We start from the raw sequence: 25,689 nt of genomic DNA, 5'->3' as shown, positions 1-25,689 counted from the left end.
AATACTTTGAGATAAAAAATATTATTTACATCTTACAAACAATAAAACTAAATCCCACAAGGATTAAATTATTTAGCTATCATATTTGGTAAGTGGTAGAGCAATGATTTAAAACCAGGTCTGTCTCCTGTTTGTTTCACAGATTGCTGAAGCAGAAGCAGACAAGATTAAAAAAACATACCCTCCAGGTAACAAGAAATGAGTTGATGCTAATCTAAATAATGTAGGCTGTGAGAAGCTTAACTAAAATGGATGTACTGGGCTTGGGGGCTTTTCTTCCAGAAAACAAGCCAGGTGAAAGCAATTATTCCTTTGTTGATAACTTGAACCTGCTAAAGGCCATAACAGAAAAGGAAAAAAATGAGAAAGAAAGACAATCTGTAAAAATCTCCCCAAATGATAATAAATTGAATGTGGAAGATGTTGATTCAACCAAGAATCGGAGACTGATTGATGATTATGATTCTACTAAGAGTGGACTGGACCGTAAATTTCAAGGTAAAATTCAAGGTAATTTCAAGGAAAAAGAACGTTTGCTACCTATTTTCTCTAATCTGTAGTTTCCCATTATAGGTAAGATAAAGTCCTATACTTTGAAAATATCTCTTACACACTCACAAGCCTTTATTAGTCCATGTCCAAAATTGAGAAAAGGCCCAAACTTAACTCATATCATGCACAATTCCAGCTCCACAGAAGCCCAGGTTTTATTGTCTCTTTAAAGGGTCCTTTGAGTTCATTTTAACATTCTACTTTAACTATAAATACAAAATATTATAATTCCCATATAATTAAATCAGCAAAACACCCCCCACACACACACATTCCAAGGTGAAATACTTATTACTCTCTTTCCAGTGTTGTTCCTAGCTACAGCCTGTCTTCCTAGGCATTCTAACCTTCCCATGACTTCAGCCCATCTATATCCTGATGTCTCATATCACTAGCCCAGACTTCTCTGAACTATAGACCTATAACTATCTATCAATTTAACATCTTCCCTTGGAAGTCTCAGAAGCACCTCAAACTTAACATGTCCAATATTAAACTCATAATTTCTGTAAACCTTATAATTTAGCCCTCTTTCCTCTAGGAAAGGCACTACTATACATCCTATTTTTCAAGACAAATCTAGGAGTGAAACATTTTTTCCTTACCTCTCACATTCTAATCCATCAGTCATCAATTTTACTTCCTATGTGTCATCTCAATTTTTTCCTTCTATTACCAATGACCTGCATCCTTTTCCAAGCTCCAATCATATCACAGCAAAACCTTTTAATGGATCTTCCAGCATTCGCTCTGACACCCTCCAGCTAATTCATGTAGCAGCCAGAGTGATCTATTCAACACACAAATATGAGCATGTCACTCTTTGGCATAAAACCTGCTAATAGATTCCTATTTCTCAGGATAAAACCCAAAATCCTTAATGTGGCATCTACAGTCTTACATGAACTGTCTACTTCTCTGGTTTATCCAGCACATGATCTGATAGAAACCTATTTCTTTCCATCATGGCACTGATTGCAGTTTGTAATTTTACATCCCTGAGTGTGACTACTTATGATTTATCTTTTTCCTCCTAAAATAAACTGAAAACTCCACGAGAACATAGAGACTGTAGTCCCAGTGTCTGGAGTTCATGAACTGATAAATGAACAAATGCACAAATAAGGAAATACATGAGGGAATAAATTAAATATTGTACTGAGGCATTGAGATCTGCCTCAATTCCTCAGTGTGTCTTCCATCCTGAGTACTGGTTCTTAGGAGTGACTATAGATTTTCTTATGTGTCTTAATTCTCTTCCATGGGCCACAAGAGAACTATACTGATTATCTCTGCCAGAAAACAACTGCTAATTAGACTTTTATAGGCTATCATAGCCTGAGGAGAATTGTTTTGTATATGTATGGGGTAGAGGAGATGGTGTTGCATACTACATGAAAACAGCTTTTTGAATTCTGTTTTTTTTAACCTAAAATATTTGGGCTAGCAATAAATAGGTACTGGGTATAGCTGCATGCGAAACAGATTCAACCACTTGGGTTGAGTTGACCATTTAATAAAAATATAAAAATCATCTAATGTTTGTCTGGCTGTTTTTTGGTCAGATGGGTTGTGCATGCAGAGAGAGGTAGATCTGTTTGTGATCTGATCACTAACTTGAGCAACTTATTTTTAACATCGTTCAATATTTTAACATCCCAAATAGATTCTGAACTATCAAGTGCTAGCCTGATGGCTCTAGACTTGCTCTAGGGGGTCATTTTAAGTCCACTTGAGTATGTATAGAAGATTCTTGGAGAGAATGGTTTATGAGTCAATTGCTAATCTTCTCTCATACCCTGGTAATCCTGGAATCAGAAGGTTTGGGACCACCCAGGTGACTAGAGCCTCAGAGACATGCAAACTTTTATCCTAGTAGAGGGTGAGGGGCCTAACTTCTGCAGTGCACCTTTACACCTTTAGGAAACCTCCAAATGAGCTTGTGCTGGAGAACCCAACAACTCTCCCTCTCGATGTTTCCTACAGTATGTGTGATTTAGGATTTTTCTAAGTTTCTTTTAAGAAATAGTGCTTTGGGGCTTCTCTGCATTCACCAAACAAATATTCATTGAGCAATTACTGTGTATCAGACTATGAGCTATACAGTAAGCTCTGTGTAGTTAGGGACCATGTCTTAATTATTTATAACTGTATTTCCAGTCCTAGCCCCTAGTAAGACTTTACTACTAATATATTGAATAAATGAATGTTAAGTGCCATATTAGTTGCTGGAAATTCAAACTCAACTGGGCAGATGATGGAACAAAGCCCTTTTATATCCACTTAGAACTGGAGCTGCTTTAAAAAGTTATAAATGTTGAACTCATGTTTGCTTCCCCTCTGAGGTCTATATAGGAGGGTGAAATACCCCTTCATGAGCAGTAGAGAAGTCATTCTGAGTAATTCTTTCCATTGTGGAGGAGCAGGGGAAATCATGGAAGGCAAAGAGCTTTGCCCCACAGTTCAGCTACTAACCCCGTCTAGCCAAGCTGTACTAGGAGAGATCTGGATTCTTGGCTCCAGAGAATCCAGCAGTGCGGGGAGGAAAGAGGCTACTTCTTTAGAGTCTTGCTAATGTTCTCCCTGTAGCAAAGTAAATGAACTGAAAAGCAGCCGTCTCAGTTATTTTCCAGCTTCAGCAGGCAACCACTATTCTTCCTTTTTAAGATCCCAAGGGATAAATGGGAAGGGAAATAAATTCTTCTAACTCTCCCTAGACCTGGGCAGTTTCTGCTTCATTTATTCCCCAGAGTCTGACTTGTAACCCATAAATGGAAAAATCAGACCTAAGTGACAGCGAGTCTCTGCTCTGGAAAAAATGGATGAGGAACCCAATTTTCAGTCAGCCAGGAGGGGAGCTGATTTTACAGGATTTTCTAAGGGCCTTCTTTCTCGTTAGTCACTCTAGTACATAGGACTCAAAGGCCTTGCAGCTCACCGGTATTATTCGGCAATAATACACTGTCAGAGCACTCCCAGCCCTCCATGGGTAATCACCCTGCTTACTTTCCTAAGCTTCCTTTCAAACAACACAAAGATGATATTCTGCCTGAGGCGGCATTCCCTTCCATCTTTGCAGAGTCTGGGAAAATCTATGAATCCCCACAAGCTACAAAAGAAAAAGAACCAGAATAGAAATATGTGCTAGGTTCTTCTTTCTTTGAATGAATATGTTCAGAATTATTTGGACAGAATTTGGCTAGGGATTCAATGTCTATTTTCTCTAGAAGATAACTGCAGTTCCTTTATTTCAGGTGCAAATCCACTGTCCATAGTAACACAACTACATTAACTTTCATATGATACTTGGCAGTTTACCTTGGTGGGCTTGATCAGGTGCAGATGAAAACACAGATGGGTTAAATATCCCATGTCCCAGGCTATCTCTGGAGAAGCCAACTCATACTCACTTCTGTATCCCCCTCCTTCTAGCCTAACAATTCCGAGGGGGTCAAGAATTTCACAGCAGATGGAACACCTCCTGGGGGAGGGTAGAATACAAGCATACAAGGACCAATTTCCTATCCTAAAAATCCCCTGGCGATCGCTTGGTAATAATTTTCCCCAAGACAGCGTGGACACACCTCCCACACCTGACCTTCACAAATTTCCTTCCTGAACCCTAGCACGCTTGTCGACCTGTCTACCAAACAATCGCCACCTGCCTATTCCAGGCTCCTATGGGTCTCCGCTCCTTCTAGTCCCTCCCAGGGGGGTGATCAGGCCCCCTCTTCCACCCTGCTGGGTGGGTTCCTCCTCACCTGAGTGCTCAGTACCCCTGCTGCCGTCCACTACCTGCTGACATGAAAGGTCCGGGCGTTGAGAAGCAGAATCCTTCCAGAGGGGCGAGGCGCCTTCCCCACTCTAGGAGATTCAAGCTACAAAGCCTTGGGGTGGTCTCAAATGAGACCTGTCTCCTCAAAGTGAGGAGTTTCCCAGCCCATGCACCAAATGTTATAGCCATGCTTTCCGGGAAACAAACTCACTCAGAAGGACAATGCAGATAGTGGAGTGCAGTTTATTACACCGGTGGGCCCAAGGCAGAGTCTCCTCTTAGCCAAGGACCGAGACTTGGCAATTTAAAAGGTGCTTTTACGTCTTATCTCATTTGATCCTCAGAATCCCATGAAATACATGCTCTTAATAACTTCCTTTATAGTGGTCCAAGAATATATAAATAAAAAGAGAGATCATTGGAGCTAAATTTCTGATCTTTCCAAGCTGCCTAGAGTTGACAATAGGAGTTAAGTGCCTTGTAAACTTGCACATATGACTATCCTGTTCCAGGGGGTATAGATTGTTGTTCAATTGCTCAGTCGTGTCCAACTGTTTGCTACCCCATGGACTGCAGCACTCCAGGCTTCCCTGTCCTTTCCTGTCTCCCAGAGTTTGCTCAAACTCATGTGCATTGAGTCAATGATGTAATGTAGATTGGAAAAGACCAATTGCTTCCTGGGAGTGCTCTGTGGGATATGGTGCTGTTCTTCCTTGGCACCAACCCTACTATTTTCCAACCCAATCCTTTTCCTCAGGATGGGCCCTTGCTTTAGTCTGGAGTGGTACTGCCAAATGTACTTCCAAGAAAGCCAAGCATACATGTCTGCAAGCTTCTCTGCAGAGGTTTCAATAGATTTACATATTGTATTATGCAAATCTGTTATCACATTTTAAAAGTTTAAATTTCAGGGACATAAAATAAGTTCCTTATTCTGTGGAGAAAGAGTTGTCACATTAAGCTGCCTTACATAAAGGCACTTGTGATGCCTGTTCACAAGTGAACAGTTATTCCAAGTAAGTCACAAAATCTTCAGTACATACTCTCTGATTCTGGGTGTGAGGCAGGTTCCCCCTCCCTCAGCCCAGGAATTTGCCTGCAAAGGGAGTACATGTGCAGATAATACCAGTCTACTCCTTGTGTGGAAATGGAGTATCAAATTATGTAATATGTAGAAGAGTACTTTGAACAATAAGGCATACTATCTATTGGTATTTTACTTTTTGTACTATTAGCACTAAAAATGGAGAGGCCTTTTGTGTTGTCCTCAGATCTTCCTCTTATAATCACATAAGAAGCTTTCAGAATTTCCATTACCATCCTAAATTCTTAACTTGAAGTCAGATTTTATTTCAAACCAAGAGTTTACATGGACAAAGCCTCACCTTAAATATATTCCAAACATACCTGAGTGTACAAGATTCAGATTATAAATCTAATGTAATCCAAGAAACAGGCCTGTGATCACCACAATGTGAAGTTGTGATTGCTCTGTCTAGATGATCCAGATGGCCTTCATCAACTTGATGGCACTCCTTTAACTGCTGAAGACATTGTCCAGAAAATTGCTACCAGGATTTATGAGGAAAACGACAGAGGAGTATTTGACAGGATCGTTTCCAAACTGCTGAATCTTGGCCTAGTAAGTCATATGCATGAGAACGAACCAAATTTGTACAGTTTGGAACATGCTAAGAAGCCAAACCACTTGATTCAAAGAGTCAAATGTTTATAATGTGTCTACTTTATACCAGTCACCATGAGTTTCAAGGACAAGTAAGACTCCATTCTTTCCCTCTAGGAATTTATGGTTTATCAGAGGCACTAGACAAGTACACACATTCTCATAATGCAAGTTGTATAAGAACCATCGGCATGATTTAGTAATCCAGAAGATGGATTATATCCAGTTAAGCAATAAGGAAAAGATTCAGAGGAGGAGGTGTTTGAAGTGAGTTTAGAAGGATGGTTAGGATTTAACCAGAAGAAATGTTTTTAAAATGTGTGAGATGAGAAAGAAATAAGACATGCAAAGCCATGTAGTGATTGGGAAGCCCTACACAATCCAATCTGACCCTGCCCCTGCCCCATCTTGGTTCTCAGGCACATTAACACAGTCCTGGCAGCCTTTAGGAGGGAGCTAAATTTGCAGGTTTCAACAGTTACCTACTATGACCTGCACCTGAGGGGTGAGAACAACTTGAGGATTGTTTTCTATGGGTTCCAACAGTGAAGACTGCCTCTTCCCAGGAGTACTGGGCAGTCCCTGTGACAGTCAGTGTGTTACTAGGGGCATAAATAAGGGATGTTCAGAAGATGGACCAAAACATTCTCTTGTCTTCTAAAAATATGTGTTCAGCTAAAGAATTTAGTATTTTTAAACCACAAAACTAGAACTAACAGTTATATATATTTTGACTCTTTGTAACAGATTACAGAAAGCCAGGCACACACACTGGAAGATGAAGTTGCAGAGGTTTTACAAAAATTGATCTCTAAGGAAGCCAATAATTATGAAGAGGAACTCAATAAACCAACAAGCAAGACTGAGAGTCAGACTGCAAAAATACCAGAGAAAGTGGTAAGTATATGCAAATACATATGCATCAATTATGTATGTATGTATATGCATGTGCATGGATGTGTGTACTTGCATTTGTATATAATGAATACAATCCTTGTATAATTAATACTTTAACTGGTGCCAAATAAGATTTGGGGTATGTGACACTTTTAGTCCACTTAAAATATATTTTAATGAAACACCAATGAGTTAAAAGATATAAATGAACTCCGCTTTGAAAATAATGTAAAAATTCATGTTATATTACATAGTAAAGATTATGTCTTATACCCCAGAGTAAAATAACACATATTATATGAAATGGTTATCTCACATACAATTCATATAATCCCAGTGCACTGGATTCAAATGTTTCACAATTCTTGGTATCCAACTTCTGTTCACAGTGGATGTCATCACTTGCCCTCAAACCACCCCCCCAAAAAAAACTTGGATTGATTTGATATTTTTCCACACCAGCTTTTTAAAAGACGTTTTATTTTGTATTAGGATATAGCTGATTAACAATGTTGTGATAGTTTCAAGCGGGCAGCAAAGGGCTGCCATTCATATACATGTATCTATTTTCCCCCAAACTCCGCTCCCAACCAGCCTGCCATATAACATTGAGCAGAGTTATCTGTGCTGTATAGCAGGTGCTTATTGGTTATCCATTTTAAATATAGCAGTCCTCACCAACTTTTATATTCCTCAGAGCTAGCTGCCTCATGCTGCCTCTCCATCTACCCTTTGCTCTTCTACCTGCTGCTTCCTCTTTCCATTGACTCAGCGGTCTGTGTCATCCTCTACTTAGACTTGCCATTCAGTCATCTTTCATCTCCTTGAACTCCTTACCTCTTCATCTTTTCTATGGCCTTAGCCAAGCTACTAAAATCATTCACTTCTCCTTGAATTCTTTTAAACTTCTATCTGGAGCCAACCATAGAGATATAAGAGAATATCAAACTCCTCACCTCTCCTTTCATTTTCTCTACCAGAGTGCCCACACCCCATGACTCCTCATCCCCTCCAACACCCTATCACAAATACAAGGGAACAGTGGTTTATAGACTTATAGTCCTGTTTTAGGGGAGGCTAGAGAATAGAAATTGGTATGAATTGTTCTGTTTTTACTAGGTAGGTTAAAAGCTCTCCTTTGTTCTCCCTACTTCCAATCTCCACCATCTGTCATCTTTTAAAACAGCTTTGGAAGATCCACCCACCATAAAAAAGTTTTCTAGACTTATCACATAACTCATGGCTTTCACTAAAGCTTACCAGTCTGAAGTAAAACTGACATAGCAATTTTCTTCCTTCACTCCCATTATGTACTCCTTACTTCTCATCTCTAAAATGTCCATATGCATTAATGAAAACAAAATTATTATTCCAATAAATATCTATTGAGATACCACCTATGTACCAAGCACTGGGGATACAATGCTCGTTTAGAAAGGTGTAATCCCTGTTTTCATGAAGCTTAAGGTCTAAAGGAAGAGGTAGATGGTCTTCAAATAGTCACGTGTTTTAATTCAACTGTGTTAAATGCTCTGAGAAAGGAAACATAGTTCTGTAAAACCTCATAAAAAAGGAATCTGTCTTGGACTTAGGTTGGGGAGGCTTCCTGGAGGAGATGACTTGAGCCAAAAGCTGAAGTTAGGCATTAACTAAACAGAATAGGCTTCAGCAATACATGAACCGTGAACTTCCAGATGTTCAAGCTGGTTTTAGAAAAGGCAGAGGAACCAGAAATCAAATTGCCAACATCCACTGGATCAAAAAAGCAAGAGAATTTCAGAAAAACATCTATTTCTGCTTTGTTGACTATGCCAAAGCCTTTGACTGTGTGGATCACAATAAACTGAAAAATTCTGAAAGAGATGAGAATACCAGACCACCTTACCTGCCTCTTGAGAAACCTGTATGCAGGTCAGGAAGCAACAGTTAGAACTGGACATGGAACAACAGACTGGTTCCAAATAGGAAAAGGAGTACATCAAGGCTGTATATTGTCACCCTGCTTTTTTAACTTACATGCAGAGTACATCATGAGAAACACTGGGCTGGAAGAAGCACAAGCTGGAATCAAGATTGCCAGGAGAAATATCAATAACCTCAGATATGCAGATGACACCACCCTTATGCAGAAAGTGAAGAGGAACTGAAAAGCCTCTTGATGAAAGTGAATGAGGAGAGTGAAAAATTTGGCTTAAAGCTCAACATTCAGAAAACTAAGATCATCGCATCTGGTCCCATCACTTCATGGGAAATAGATGGGGAAACAGTGGAAACAATGTCAGACTTTATTTTGGGGGCGCTCCAAAATCACTGCAGGTGGTGACTACAGCCATGAAATTAAAAGATGCTTACTCCTTGGAAGGAAAGTTATGACCAACCTAAATAGCATATTAAAAAGCAGATACATTACTTTGCCAACAAAGGTCTGTCTAGTCAAGGCTATGGTTTTTCCAGTGGTCATGTATGGATGTGAGAGTTGGACTGTGAAGAAAGTTTAGCACCAAAGAATTGATGCTTTTGAACTGTGGTGTGGACTCTTGAGAGTCCCTTGGACTGCAAGTTGATCCAACCAGTCCATCCTAAAGGAGATCAGCCCTGGGTGTTCATTGGAAGGACTGATGCTGAAGCTGAAATTCCAATACTTTGGCCACCTCATGCAAAGAGTTGACTCATTGGAGAAGACCCTGATGCTGGGAGGAATTGGGGGCAGGAGGAGAAGGGGATGACAGAGGATGAGATGGTTGGATGGCATCACTGACTCGATGAACATGAGTTTGAGTAAACTCTGGGAGTTGGTGATGGACAGGGAGGCCTGGTGTGCTGTGATTCATGGGGTCGCAAAGAGTTGGACACGACTGAGCGACTGAACTGAACTGAACCTGAATAGGAATTAATAAGAACTGAACTAGGAGTTAACAGTAACTGAATAGGAGTTAACTTGTGAACATGAAAGGCAATATGTAGAGAAGGATGTGTGGAGTACCCAAATAACTGAAGCCAGACAATGTAGCTACTACATATTTTTTAAGAAGATAACCTTGGCTACAATGTGGAAAATGCAGGGATGGGAATACATTGGAAGGTAGTTGTGTACCAGTTAGAAAGGAAGAAGTAAAGGTAGCTTGGACTAGAGTGGGACAGTGAAGAAAGAAATGTACAAATTTGGGATAAACTTAGAAAGTGTGGCCAATAAGGCTACTGATGGATCAAATGTAGGGAAATGAAGAGGAAGAGGCAAACAAAGCTCTTACATTTCTGTCTAGTTCACTAAGTGAAGAATGGATCATTAAGATAGGGAACATTGTCTACACATCAGGTCTGAGAAAAAGAATCCTGTGTACCCTCCCAGACAGGCTTTAAAATGTCACTCAGAAATCTCTAATGTATGATGCTCTATTAGTATCAGACATTGTGACAGGCTTTCCTATATCTTGGCACCATCCCTCTTGGTAGATTCTAAAACTCAAAGTTCCTTTCCTTAGTGAAAGGCAATTTTATGAAAAAACACTCATGAGTATTGGTGAAGGGAATGGCCAGAACAGAAACCTGCCTATTCTCCCTGGAGCCGGATTCAGGGTCTTCATGTAAAGCACCTGTCTCTTAATCTCAATATCCTTCCCATGTGACTTGATGCCCACATGCCTGGAAAAGAGTTTGATTTTGTGAAGGAAGAGGTGTTCATGCACTTCAAATTCAAGAGCATCACAGAGGAGTGTCCATTAGTTCTAACAAAATGTTTATTTTGTGCTGATTCCTCCCCCCCCCTCAAATGGAGACTCCAATGGCAGCAATTCAAGATGCTTTTACTAATGGAGAAAATGATGAAACAGTATCTAACACCTTAACCTTGACAAATGGCTTGGAAAGGAGAACTAAAACCTACAGTGAAGACAACTTTGAGGAACTCCAGTATTTCCCAAACTTCTATGCACTACTGAAAAGTATTGATTCAGGTAAACATTGTTTTCTGATCATGTGAAACAGAAACAGTAATTCCAGGAAATGTGTGGGTGGGTTTTTTTTCTTCCTGTTTTCAGTTTCTAAATTCAACCATCAATGACATATATTATGGCCTCAGAGAAAATAGTTCTCATTGATTTTTTTTCAAAAGAAGTATACTAGTCATGGAAATATTTAGGAAAGGATAATCAGGAAAGGTGGGATTTCTGGATAATTTAATCTTCATGTTAACAGAGGGTTCATTTATTTGTTCAATAAACAGGTATTGAACACATGTTGTGTTCCTGGTATTGGAATGAACCTTGTACCCGTGTAGGGATGAATCAGAGTGTTCCCAGCCTGACTCAGTTCAGCCAAAGCTTTTATTGCAAATCTCTTTAAGGTTTTATTTTCCTCCTTCAGTAGAACAGTGTATGGAGCATAATTTATTATGTTTAAATGATATAGAATTTTGCTTTTTAGATATTTTCAACTTGTCTTCAAATGAATTCAAATGAATTGAAGTGAACTAAACATTGGTCAGGAGCTCAAAACACATTTGGGAAATGATTTGCTTTTCTAAAAAATAAAATCCTTAATGTAGTGTTCTCTTTTCTAAGTGCACCAAAATGAGTTGATTGAAGATTTCTGTTCATGTTTATTTTTGGTTAATCTGCAAGGAGGGTAATAATGTGCCAATTTTCTGTTGTTGTTATTGTCTAGATAGATGCCCTGCACTGACTTATGGCTTTTCTTACTCCTATTTAAAGATTCACCCCCAGACTGAACATTTGTAATAAAGATTTCTGTAATTGTAACATATTTTCCCAAGAAGTGACCTTAGAGTGAGCTTTCATTTCTGGAGAACATCCTTTTGTCCTTCAGTCCCAGACATTGACCAGATGGCACCCAGCCCCCCTGCTGGTGTCTGCAGGGCTTATGTATCTTGAGGGTCCATTCTGAGCTTCTTGCCCTACTGGTTGGCAGATACCCAGTTCAGAACCTCTGTCATCTTGGTGAGTCACTCCTTGTCAGTGAAGTGCATCAGCATGATACTAAATATTTTTATGGATATGACCTTGAGCAAATAATGTGACTGCTGAAGTTATCATTTACCTGCACTTCCCAGGACTTCTCTCCCCCATCTCTTTTCCCACCCTCCTCTCTCCCAAGTTTGTGACTATTAAATAGTATTTTTCAGATTCCATCATATGGAATATTTTTTATTTTATGTGCTTTAGTCTTTTCTGTTTCCTTGATCCCATTCCTTCTTACATTTTTATAAACTTTTAAATACTTATACTGAGGGCTTTGATACTACCCATCTTTTTCACTCAAGGTCTCATCCAATTGAGAAATAATAAAACAGAAAATGAGAGTATCTTCGATACTGATACAGACTAGGTTGTAGAATGTAGCTTTGTGTGAGAACCAGCAGTGGGCTTGCCTATTCCCTATCCCTCAGTCTACCTCTCAGAACAGCTCTAGTCCTAGAATAGTTGGATTTTATAAACCAGGCCTGTTTTCCAGGTCCCTGCCTTCCACTGTTGCAAAGCAGTGGAAAGAAGACTCCAAATGCCTATCAGTCAAGAAATGTAGACTAATGGCTGTTGGCTACCAGCCCCATCTGTGAGAAGGCTGAAAAGCTGGGAGGAAAGGCTAGAAGAAGTATGCAGAGAAAATCCTTCATGGCAGCAAAAAGAGTAGGGAAGCTGTCCTCTAGCAACACAGGTTTACTTTTCTTCAAAAATGGAAATAGATTTTTTCCTGATTTTAGAATTAATGCAGCCACTGAACTACTATGGAATCACTGGTCACCTTGTTCTATCAAGATACAGAACAGTATGTCAAATATGAAGTTTCCAAGAAACTGTTAACAGTGGTTAATCTATAGGAAGTTAACCTATAGTGGTTTTGCTCATAGGAAGTAAGCGTTGTAGGGAGGGGGAAGAAGAGAATATTGTGTTCATTGTTTACTTCTGTACCATTGGAATATTTTCACAATATGTGTATATTCTTTGAAATGAAATCGAGGTTAGAAAGCAATGTATACTCATGTTAAAAAATCAACCTTGCATTTAAAAACTAAACATACATGTGTGTTCCTATTTCAAATCTTAAGCTTGATTAATGAAAAGAGGTCATCTTGCTCTCAAAAACATGAGTAGAGAAGGGTTATTGGGTTACCAATCTTCTAACTTTCCTTTGAGTTTCTATTATTCCTGGTTGCAAACTATATCATCTACTCTATGAATAAAATATTCTAGATTATGGTAAACCTCTTTGGAAAAGTTATAATTACTCATTTGTGAAAAAATTAAGTATATCAGTACATTGTCCTATATTCTGAGTCAAGATGTGGGCTTTTCATAAATATATTTTAGCTATAAATGGTTTAGCTATAAATGTAGGGAGAACTATTTTAATAAGATGCTGTACTTCATAAATTAACATTAAAAGATGAAACTATATGCCACCATTTAAAAAAATTATTTTGTCCTTTTATATAGAAAAAGAGGCAAAAGAGAAAGAAACCCTGATTACTATCATGAAAACCTTGATTGACTTTGTGAAGATGATGGTAAAATATGGCACCATATCTCCAGAAGAAGGTGTTTCCTATCTTGGTGAGAGTCCTTTCTCTTTTGTTTTCACAGTGGCTAGTTTTCATTGTCCGAAATGAATGCAAGATCTGGGAATAATTATTTTACTAACTTGACCATTTATACCAAAATAACCTGACTCATCTGGGTTACCAGAATTGCCCAGCTTGACAATGTCTACAAATAAAATTAACCTGACATTTTCAATTCTTTATAGATCCAGTTCAACTACAAACATTTCACGTCTGTTGTATTCTGTTTTACTAACATTTTCTAATAATTTCCTCAGAGATAAAATTAAAATTTGTCTTTCTTTTTTTCAATTGTGTTCACATGGTTGGGAGTAAACGTCTTGATTTTAACCAGTGGGGTCTGTGTGTGGTGAGGAGGAAGAAGCACTGGATTGGGCAGCAGAAGCTCTGCCTTCTGCTCCCAGCTCTGCCTCAGACCACGTCTGTCATGCCCAGGAGAGCATCCATCTTTCTGGACCTCAGTCTTGTATCTGTGAGATCAAAGACTCTGTTACCTATAACAGGGGCTGGTAAACTATTGCTTATGGGCGCAATCTGTCCCATGACCTATTTTTGTATAGCACACAAACTAAAAATAGCTTTTACATTTTTTTAATGGTTGAAAGAAGGTCAAAAGAAGAATAGTATTTTGTGACATGAGAAAACTAAACAAAATTCAGACTTCAGCATCTGTAAGTAATTTTACTGGAACAGACATGTTCCTCTGTCTTAGTGTTGACCATGGGTGCTTTTGTGCTATGATGACAGCGTGGAGTAGTTGAGATAGAGACTGTGTGACCCACAAAGTCAAAAATGTTTACTCTTTGGCCCTTTATAGAAAACGTTTGTCAACCCTTGATTCCTTGAACTTTATAGATAAGCTGAAACAATCTTTGATTCTGCATTCAGGTTGTTAAAAGAAGAAAAGAAGAAGGAAAGGCTTTTGTTTTCCTGCTTTGGTTTAGTTAATTAACAAATATCATTCATCTTAGATGTCCTTTGGGCAAGATGAACTCAGGGCGCCTTCCTCTGATCACTGACAGGGGAGGGAGAATTAAATGGAAGAGAAGATACTGTAGAACAGAGCAATCCAGAGTTATTCTGTATAAATGCCATTTTTTCTGCATGAAAACTAGTTTTACTTTTTTCTGATTATAAACGAATATATTTATCTTTAAAAATAGTCAATGCAAGAAGATGTTAAAAAGACAATGAAAAATCACTCTAACAAAATAATACTAGCATCCAAGTAACATTCTGATTTATATCCTTCTAGATATTTTTCTGTATGTGTGTATACACATACATACCTATGTCATTTTTTTCTTTTATCTTATTTTTTTCTAATGGGCTCAAGTTACACACCATGCTTTGTGGCCTACTTGACCCACTTAATAGTAGATCAAAAACATTGCTTCAAACCAATCATTGTTTCATGTTAATACTTGGTGACTCAGAAATTCCACACTTAAGTCATTTATCCTATGAAAATAAATTAGATCTGCCACAAAGTCTTGTGTGCAACCCAGGTATTTCTACTATTTTTTTTTCAATTTTTAAGAATTTATTTTATCTTGGAAGTTGTGAACACTGAACTACAGTTTCACAAATTAGCAAGAACACATTCTTACCCTTTAAGAGCATAATTAAAACAAATGAAGTATTTTTTTTTAATTGGGGTTTAGTTGCTTTACAATGTTGTGTTGGTTTTTACTGCACAGTGAAATGAATCAGCTTTATATATACATGTATCCCCCTTCCCTGGACCTTGTTTTTTATTTTTATTCCACTGTTATTTATAGGTATGCTGTCCAATGTGATAGTCACATATTGCTTTTTAAATTAACAATAATTTTAAAAAATAAAAATAAAAAAACAAATTAACAATAATTAAAATTAACCAAAATTTAAAATCTAGTTTCTCATTTGCTCTAGACACATTTGAAGGCCACAGATAACTTGTGGCTACCATACTGAATAGCACAGAAATGAGTATTTCCATCATTGCAGAAAGTTCTATTGGACAGCACTGGCTTATAGAAACAAAACAATGGAAATAACCTTGCTACCCCACAAGAGGAGACTATCTAAATTATTTATTCTTACTTAGACTAAATTTTATTTGTAATGTTTGTGTTTTTAATATTTGTATGCTTATAAACAATAAATATGGTTCAGAAAGACTAAGGACATAGGGAAATGTTCATGATATAATGTTGGATGCTTAAAGCCATTTAGAACATAACCTTAATTTTGCTGTTAAAAAAATGGATATACTGGGAGGGGATTTATGTATACCTATGGCTGATTCATGTTGATGTCTGACAGAAAATAACAAAATTCTGTAAAGCAATTATCCTTCAATAAAAAATAAATAAATTTTTTTAAATGGACATACATACATAAAGTTGGAAAGAGTTATACTAAAATATGATCTGGGCAAAATAAGTGGTATTTTTTTCTTTATAATTTTCTTATCATTTTCATTTGTAACTTTTACAATCAGAAAATGAGTTGTATGTAAAGAATTTTCTGTACAAGCATGTTGGCTTTTGACCTCCACTGCCATGGAGGTACACTCTCAGACCCCTGGGGGCCTGGGGTAGAAGGGTAGCATGGGTAGAATGGAGAGAATTAACTAACCTCTTCTCCTCCATCGCAGCGTGTGACAATGATCAGTGGTCTACACTTCTGTTCTGGTCCCAACAGTATGTGGCGACTACGAAGGTTGCCAGCTGTGGTTGCTATTTCAAAAAAGAAAGCAGAAGGCATCACACAATAGAATACACTGATTTTCATCTCCAAAAGGGATGGGGTAGGGTAGAAGGAAGAATTTTCTTGAGGAGAAGTAACACAAATATTGGAATCTTTGTAGACTAATTGTAAAGAAATGCTTGTTTGCACATATCCCTGTCCTACTAGTGAGATGGATATTTGACTGGTTAAATAAACTGAATACCAAGGGTATGGATTCAAATTCACTGCTGCCTTGAAATGGTCACAGTCTAGATTCCTATCTGGTAACACCTACGAGATGTTACTCTAAAGAGCAGAATTAGGACAAAGACAAGAATACAGATTTCAGCTTAATAGGAGTAGAGAAATTCTCACCCTTAAGACATTTAACCTGACGGAGGTCTTAGCTAACTCTTGGGAGTAATCATTTTGCAGAATATAAGTGTATGAAATTAACAAGTTGTATACCTTAAACTTACACAGTGCTCTATCTTAATGAAAATAAAAATTTTAAGACTAACAATAGAACTAGCTGACTCATAGTGAGGGCCCCAAGTGACAGAAATCCAACTGTTTGGCTATGCAAAAAGGGAATTTATTTCCTTATGTAACCAAAAAGTCCGAGGGTGGGGGTAGTCTAGCTTTACATTTGTGATGTCCACCAAAGTGTGAGAATCCGTTCCTTCTCCATCTCACTGACTCTCTGAATTTTGATTCATTTCATGTAAGCAACTCCATTATGAAACAAAATGGCTGGCACAGCCTCAAACTCACATCTTCATGGTATAGCAATCCTCGTGGAAAGAGAGCATCTTTCTCCTAGCATTGAATCTCACTGGCCTGGCTTAAGTTATCTGCTTCTCCTTGAACTATAGCCCAAGGGATGGGGGAGGCAGACCTGGGTTATTCATGGATTGTACCTCACCAGGCTCATCTGTCCATGGAATTCTCCAGGCCAGAATACTGGAGTGGGTAGCCATCCCCTTCTCCAGGGAATCTTCCCAACCCAAGGATTGAACTGGGGTCTGAGCTTCCCTGGTGGCTCAGCTGGTAAAGAATCCTCCTGCAATGCGGGAGACCTGGGTTTGATCCCTGAGTTGGGAAGATCCCCTGGAGAAGCAAAAGGCTACCCACTCCAGTATTCTGGCCTGGAGAATTCCATGGACTGTATAGTCCATGGGGTTGCCAATAGTCAGACACAACTGAGCAACTTTCACTTTCTCCCACATTGCAGGTAGATTCCTTACCATCTGAGCCACCAGGGAAGCCCATTCAGCCACCACTTGAGCCAAATATACTGAGAGTGGGAAAGGTGTGGGCTTTCCAAAGGAAAATCAAAATGTAGTTACCAGGAGGCATTGAGTAGACCAAAACCACAGGTGTTCATTATAGTCCCCAACCCTGGATGTGTTCTAGCACTGGCCAGAAATGTGGAAGAGACTTCTGCAACTGACTGACTAGGATGCTGAACTTGAGGACCTCTAACTGTATGCCTTTCCATCCTGAGAGTCAATGATTTCTAGAATTATAACCCATATCAAAGCATCTTACTAGCAGTGTTTTGCTTTTTTGTTTCGTTTTGGTTTGGGCTGCACTGGGTCTTCTTTGCTCTGTGCAGGCTTTCTCTGGTTGTGACGAGAAGGGGCTACTCTTCACTGTGGTGTGTGGGCTTCTCATTGTGCTGGCTTCTGTTGGTGCAGAGCTCAGGCTCTAGACCCAAGAACTCAGTTGCTGTGGTGTATGGGCTTAGTTGCTCCCCACTTGTGGAATCCCCGGACACAGAGATTGAACATGTGTCCCCTGTATCAGCAGTCTGATTCTTATCCACTGTACCACCAGAGAAGTCAACTAGCATTGTTAATATTGTGGAATTGCTATTGTGATATTTCGGGTGAGATTTAAACATTTTTAGTAGAATTTTGAAATCATCTTTCAAGACATAACATTTTATTTTTTCTCCTCCCTCTTCCAGAAAACCTGGATGAAACAATTGCTCTTCAGACCAAGAATAAACTAGAAAAAAATGTTACTGATAATAAGAGCAAACTTTTCCCAGGTATGATTTTACTATTTATCTTCCAGCTTTTAGCAAAATAACCCTTTTGAGGGGTAAATCATAAATGTCAGTAAATATTGGTAAAGAATTATAGATTTCAAAAAGTTTGAACATCTGAAATTCAACCAAAGGGTTAAGTAGCTATAACCTTGGCCAGTTTCACTACAGAATCTGATCCCAAGAAGCACTGAAATGAAACGAAGGCTTTACTGAAGATTTTTAGGTGGTGGTTTGTTGGTAAAGATGAGAACTGTGTCACAGGTTAAACAATCCTTTCTAAAATTCTCCTTTAGGTATCTTTTTCTCTGCCCAGATCACCATCACCCAGACCACTGTCCCTGACCCTCTGTCCCCTCTCTGCTGTTTCCTTCCTTGCTGTCCCCTGCTCTCTCCTCTGGGACAGTCTGTGCCCTGTGTGGTATGACTTATGCCCTTGTCTCAGTTTCTTCACCCCTACATCTCCACGCGCACACGTCACCCTGCTTAGCATGTCAAATGCCATGGGGTAGACTTTCATGGATGCAAGATGGGCAAAAAGAGAAAAGATTGCAAACTCTTATACTTTAATTTTGTGTCCCTACCACAGAGGTTATGTACATATATTTGATAGAATACATACCCCTTTAAAATGATGTTTCCAAGCAGTTTTTAGTAACCTGGAAACATTGTTCCATAATGATGCTAATGACAAAAGCAAGGAACAAAATTGTACAACTAGGAAAAAATTATGCATCAAAAAGATATATACACACACACACACACACACACACACACACACTACACCACAAAACTAGTAGTGGATATTTAGAAAGAAATACAGGAATTTTTTTTTACCATGTTGTGTGACCAAATTGTGGGGATACTAATTCCTCAATTAGAAATCAAATCTTTGTCCCCTGCAGTGGAAGCATACGGTCTTAACCATTAGATCACCAGGGAAATCCCACAAATACAGTTATTTTAAGTGAGAAATGAGCAAGGATTATTATTGACAGCAAGGGTCCAATTCTCTTCTTTGTGTTAGGATGACCAGGGGTAAGGAAGTATGAAGAAAGAGGCAGGAGAGAAGTCCAGCCACAGCCCCAAACCCTTATATGTTATTCTAACAGACTGTTCTTCAAAAATAACATTGAGGAGAGATGGGGCAACTACAGTTATTTTCATTTGAAATCAAGTCTCAATACTTTGGAAACTGACATATCTCACTTGAGTATCTTTGTTGATTAAAATAAGGAGAATAACACAGTGTGGTAGAATGAAAAAGACACAACCAGAATCCAGAAAACTGGGAGTGGGGGAGTTGGCCCAGCTCTTCTGCCAACTCAGTGGCTTAGCACATCCCTTCAGCACATCTCTCCCCTCTTTGGGCTTCAGTTTCCTATTCTGTCAAATTGGGAGTGGGAGGAGTCAGACTAGATAATCAGTAAGATCCTTCCAACTCAAAAAATGATCTGACCTCAAACTATACTATTTCAATAAAATTCATTTCTATACTGGGAATTAATACATGAAATAGGGTTATAACAGTGTACAATCTGATTACAGTGCCATCAGAGAAGAGTCATGAAGAAACAGACAGTACCAAGGAAGAAGCTGCTAAGATGGAAAAGGAATATGGAACCTTGAAGGATTCCACAAAAGATGATGACTCCAACCCAAGAGGAAAGACAGATGAGCCCAAAGGTATGAAATTGACAGCTCTATGTTAACAATTAAATTGGGGAAGCAAAAACTTTCACTTGAAGGTTCGAAAGGCAAAGTCCCACCAAATCTGAGAAATTAGCACCATCTTATAGAAAAGATTCAGCATGTGGTACTTTATTTGAATAGAAATCTTTTTTAATGGCCTTGAGTCTTCTGGGATGGCAAATTGGTTTCATCTTTTGATGTTCTTTAGTGTCCAGTGGGCTCTGTGCTTGGGGAGAAACATTCATGACCATTTGTGCACTGTTCAATGTCTAGTTTCTGAACTTATAAAGTAAGCAATTTTTATTTAAACATAATTGACACTCCTCTAAACAGTCATATACTACTTATTCAACAAAGTCATCAAAATTTACGGATTTAACAAAGCAGATTTGCTTAATCATTTATAGTGATTGCAACCTGAAACTTTCAAAAACTTGATTAAAAATAAATCAAATATATCAAATTTCCTTAAATAACCTAAATACTTAAGCAAAAAAAAAAAAAGCACTAAACTAGCTCAATAATTATAAAACCTGTTTTTATCCTTATTCTTACACATTCCTGGGGTTCAGTTTTTACTCAGCTCTAGTAAGTCTATATAATCTTCTTAGGTTTTGAGACACATTACCATACCCTCAAAGAAAGATACTCTGTTAAGTTGCAAGTTCAAAATCATTAACCCTCAGATTTCAGGTAATCATGTGGGATCTGGATGCATAGTCCAGTGTTTTGAGCCCTTTTAATTACAAAGTGTGCTGGTTATATCATGGAAAATTTATATCTGTTTCTCAGATATTCTTTTTCTGAAACTCAGTGTCTTTACCAGAAGTTGTGAACAGATGGCTTAAATCTACTTTTTTGTGTGTCATTATGATACATTGAACTCTTTGGTATAATTGGAACCTTATTTCTATCTTATCTGTATCTTATTAGTAGGGTCATCTAGAGGTTTCATTCCCTGGAATCTAAGGGAATAGAGCTGGATCATTGCTCTTTTGGGGGAGACGGTAGCAAGTATGACATTCAACTATTTTATCATCTGGAAACACATCCTTGGGGGCCCTTTTCATTGTTTAGTACATGTAATCATTAGTGACAATGAACTGACAGACTTTGCTTATTTCTTGCTGTAATGTAAGGCCACAAAAGCTGATCATGTTCATGATACAGCTCTTTTTTAAAAACTTTTTATTTTGTATTGGGATATAGCCAATTAGCAGTGTTGTGATCCTTCCAAGTGAACAGCAAAGGGACTCAGTCATACATATTTGCTGTTGTTCAGTCACTAAGTTGTGTCCAACTCTTTGCGACCCCATGAACTGCAGCATTCCAGGTTTTTCTGTCCTTCACTAACTCCCAGTTTGCTCAAACTCATGTCCATTGAGTCAGTGATGCCATCCAACCATCTCTTAGGTCTTAATTTTGAAGAGACTGACCCACATACAAGTTCCCAATCTTACCTGCTCACATAGATAGAAACAGGTTCACATTCATACTTGTTAATAGACCCATGCTTAAAATGTCTGTGTATTAAGTAGAAAAGAAACTAGCTATTTATTACTTTATAACTTAATTGACAGCAATAAAAGTATAAACTATCTCTCATATTAAGAAATTAAAAGATGATACTACTTTCTTTGTTAACGTCCACGCGTGCATGCCAAGTCTCTTCAGTCGTGTCCGACTCTTTGAGACCCTATGGACTGTAGCCCACCAATCCCCTCTTTGTTAATATTTTATATTAAGTTTTTCCATTTGTGTAAGTTGTTCCAGTTGATAATAATGGTGACGATGATGATTTTCCTGTTTAAATTGGTATAGCTTAGGCAGTAGGAACCCTGCCTCCAAGTTCCTCCTTTGTCCCTTTTGCACTGTATCCAGTGGTTTTTAAAGCATCTATGCTCTCTGGTAACAAAAGCCTTTTTTTTTTTTAAAAAAAATTGAAGTATAGTAATTTACAATGTTGTGTTAGTTTTAGGTGTATAGCAAAATATGTATGTATATTCTTTTCAGATTCTTTTCCATTATAGGTTATTACAAGATAATGACTATAGTTCCCTATGATATACAGTAGGTCTGCATTGTTTATTTATACATATTAATAGTAGTGGGGGCTTCCCTGATGGCTCAGTGGTAAAGAATCTACCTGCCAATGCAGAAGACTTGGGTTTGATCCCTGGTTCAGGAAGATCCCCTGGAGAAGGAAATGGCAACCCACTCCAATGTTCTTGTCTAGAAATCCCATTGGGCAGAGGAGCCTGGTGGGCTACAGTCCATGAGGTCACAAAGAGTCAGACATAACTTACTGACTAAACAACAATAGCAACAAATATAGTAGTGTATATCTGTTAATCACAAATTCCTAAACAGGCTGTTCTAGGCCTACTCTGAATTTTCCTGCCCCAAGAGTTGAAATCAATTCTCCTTCAAAGAATTCTGGTTCCTTTATATAGAAAATATAGAAAATTAAACCTAAATTATACAGGTTCAAATGAGTGGTAATGTTGGCCAAGGGTAATGCTTGTATTTCAGTTGCTGGGACTTTTTAAGACAGGGCCAAAAAAGAACTTTTTCTTAATATATGAAGTTCATGTTGATCTTTCCTATCTCATGAAATTTTAGATTACTATACCTTTCTTCTCTCTAGGCTGGATTTCATAGACCATCACAAGTTTCTTCTACATTGCCATAGCTGACATGTCAACTCTAATTGTTTGGTAATAGCCTATGTTGGGAAAGGTTATGAGGCTGCATCTGGACTCAGGAGGAAAGAATGTTGCAATGATTGATTAATAGTGTTTGTCATGGGCATGGAAAGGGGGAATTGGTAATATATGTGTCACATTTGGTGAGCAGTCATGCTGCCTTGATACTTACACACAACCCTAGGTCCACTTTGGATGAGTGGTAAACTTTTTAAAGTAGTTTTTTAATTTGCCATCCTAGCAATTTTTTTTGAGGAAATAGAAAGATGGCTTTAGTTGTCAGCCAGGGGAAGGGATAACACAGTAGGCTCGTACCTTAAGAATTGTGCCCCTGCTCCATGAGGGGCCTGGGGGATCTTATAGATGGGGCTTGCAATCAGGGGTAGGAGCTAAAGAACAAAGGTGTAAGGATCTTGTATTCTTCCTCTTGCTTTATTTAAAAAAACAGTCATAGGCTGGCATCTAGTAGCCTGGCCATCCTAGCATTTTTAAGTGTACAGTTCAGTGGCATTAAGTTCATTCATATTACTGTGCTATGATCACATCATCCATTTCCAGAACTCTTTTCATCTTGCAAAACTGAAATTCTATACTTATTGAATAGTAACTCCTCATTCCCTCTGCCTCTCCAGCCCCTGGCAACCACCACTGTATGTTCTGTCTCAATGAGTTTGACTACTGTAGTTACTTCAGATAAGTGGAATCATGCTGTGTTTGTTCTTTTGCCACCAGCTTATTTCACTTAACATAATGTTCTCAAGCTTTGTCTATGTTGTAACATGTGTCAGAATTTCCTTCTTTTATCAGGCTGAGTAATATTTCATTGAAGATATATACTACACTTTATCCACTTTATCCAGCTGTTTGTCTATGGACACTTGTGTTGCTTCCACCTTTTGGCCATTGTAAACAATGCCTGATGGGTATACAAATATCTCAAGACTCAAAAATCTTTAATTAGGGTAGGGGGAATATTCCTAGAAATGGAATTATTAAGTCATATGCTTCCCTGGTGGCTCAGACGGTAAAGAATCTGCCTGCAATGCAGGAGACCCTAGTTCTATCCCTGGGTTGGGAAGATCTCCTGGAGAAGGCAATGGCTATCCACTCCAGTATTCTTGCCTGGAGAATTCCATGAAGAGAGGAGCCTGGTAAGTTATAAGTAAGTCCATGGGGTTGCAAAGAGTCAGAGATAACTGAGCATACACATAATTCTATTTTTAATTTTTTGAGAAACCACTGTTTTCCATAGTGGTTTCACCCTTTCACATTCCCACCAACAGTGTGCAAAGGTTTCAATTTCACCAGTTCCTCACCAACACTTTTATTCTCTGGGTTTGTTTGTTTGTTTTGTTTTTATGGTAGCCATCCTAATGGATGTGTGGTGGGGGATGAGTGGTGAACTTTTGAAGGATAGCTAACCAGGAAAAGAATGGTCCTGTGGCATGAGCTAGAGAGCTGGGAATATTGGGCAGCACAGAGGACTCCAGCTCAGAGTGCCTGAATCATGTCCTCTGGGACCAGCCCACGTGTGATGCCTGTCCCCTAGAACACCATGTGCCATCATTTAGGAATCATGCTCATTGCTTAGGACAACACTTTATATTGCTGTGCAAACCCTAGGAATGGGTTCTCCCAGGTCTCTTTGCTTGTTTTAAGAAAGCATTATGTAAAAAAGGAATATGCAGGAGTTGATTCTTGGTAGCTCACTACTTCCTATTTAGGATGTAAGTGTTTGGAGACTAATGATGAGGTTAGATTTCTCATTAGGATTTCCATTAAGTAATAATGGGGAGAGAGAAGGTTAAAACTCCATGCATTTAGTGTTGAACCCTTGTAATGGGCTATCTTGAAACATTAAGAAAAGAGTAGGGATTCAGGGCTAAAATTAATCCCACACCCACCCCCCCGCTCCATTATTTAGAGATTTAGTTTATTCATGCTATCCTCTTTACTCTGCAATAAGAAAAACTGATCCTAGTACAGTTTAGAGAACACCAAACTGAGCTTAAGCCACAGGCCAACATTTCTTGGGAAAAATGCAATTAATGCCCGAAAGGACATATTATGACATACATCTTTGTATTGTGTTGTATTATGACATACAACTTTGTATTCATAGTTGCTTTATTTGTACTTTTTTCTCAAAGGCTACTTTTATTCTCTGATATAAAACTCAGTGAGAAAACACCTGTTGTGTCTAGGCTGAAAAATAAAAGAATTCATGTGGGTAAAGGCAGGGTTGGCTGGATTTCCTGAGACATTTATTCAGTAATAAACATTTATTCCAATAGCAGCCTTGGCACTATGCTCAGAAAGCTGCAGAAGGAATTTAAGGACCGATGCCTGCCTTTGAGGACACAAAATAGCTCTGAAATGACCTAAGAATAGCTCTTAAGTCATATGTGGGCAAGTACAATGTAAGTCACATATGAATCTCCCTTACTGTGAGTCAGAAGTATATACAATAGGCTCTCTTCAGAGAGAAAGCTGGAGGACTTACAGAGCAGAACAAGAAATGAGGTAATGGCTCAGCTAAAACCACTTAAGGAAATAATTAGAAACAGGACACATTGGCAGAAAAGTCTTTAGGGAGTCTGTTTTGGTCTTGTGACATGGGGTGATGGCTCCATCTAACCACAGCAAATATTGATTAACCATGCCAAGTGTATGCTGGGGCCTGTGAGGAAAGGGAATAATACCAAAACAACAAAAATAGCATACATTTATATCATTCTTCAACTTATAAAGAAGTTCACATGCATCTCACTTCAGGTTTAATGCAAAACGTCCTATTTAATTGCCAGTGATGGAACATCATATAATCTTTATAAATATTGTAGCCTATTCAAACTCTTGCTTTCTACAGGGACTCACACTAAGAATAATATTTTAAGATATTGATTTCTAGTTGATGCAGTTATTTGAATGATCTAATCATTATTCCTAAATATAGGGAAATGCCAGTGAAATCAAATTTACTCCAATTTCAGCCATATCTATAAAGGTGCCTAATGTTTCAATTAGATTGCTCTCTAGAGA

General features: G+C 38.4%; 1 protein-coding gene across 2 annotated transcripts in view; it reads left to right on the top strand.

The window, feature by feature from the left end:
* Nucleotides 1-25,689, top strand: part of SCG3 (secretogranin III) — a 38,453-nt gene that overhangs the window by 1,451 nt on the left and 11,313 nt on the right. The window contains exons 3-10 of one of the 2 annotated variants that reach the window (XM_065941208.1): nucleotides 143-188; nucleotides 283-498; nucleotides 5,827-5,969; nucleotides 6,759-6,908; nucleotides 10,684-10,861; nucleotides 13,358-13,474; nucleotides 18,170-18,253; nucleotides 19,799-19,936. In XM_065941208.1, the coding sequence (XP_065797280.1) occupies nucleotides 143-188; nucleotides 283-498; nucleotides 5,827-5,969; nucleotides 6,759-6,908; nucleotides 10,684-10,861; nucleotides 13,358-13,474; nucleotides 18,170-18,253; nucleotides 19,799-19,936 (1,072 nt within the window). Of the gene's footprint in view, nucleotides 1-142; nucleotides 189-282; nucleotides 511-5,826; nucleotides 5,970-6,758; nucleotides 6,909-10,683; nucleotides 10,862-13,357; nucleotides 13,475-18,169; nucleotides 18,254-19,798; nucleotides 19,937-25,689 lie in introns of both variants that reach the window. The other variant, XM_065941207.1, reaches the window with a different exon arrangement.

This window comes from Muntiacus reevesi, chromosome 7, assembly GCF_963930625.1.
Source record: "Muntiacus reevesi chromosome 7, mMunRee1.1, whole genome shotgun sequence".
In the NCBI taxonomy this organism is placed as follows: domain Eukaryota; kingdom Metazoa; phylum Chordata; class Mammalia; order Artiodactyla; family Cervidae; genus Muntiacus; species Muntiacus reevesi.
The sequence above is the reverse complement of the archived record's forward strand: the minus strand, read 5'-3'. Positions and strand labels throughout refer to the sequence as shown.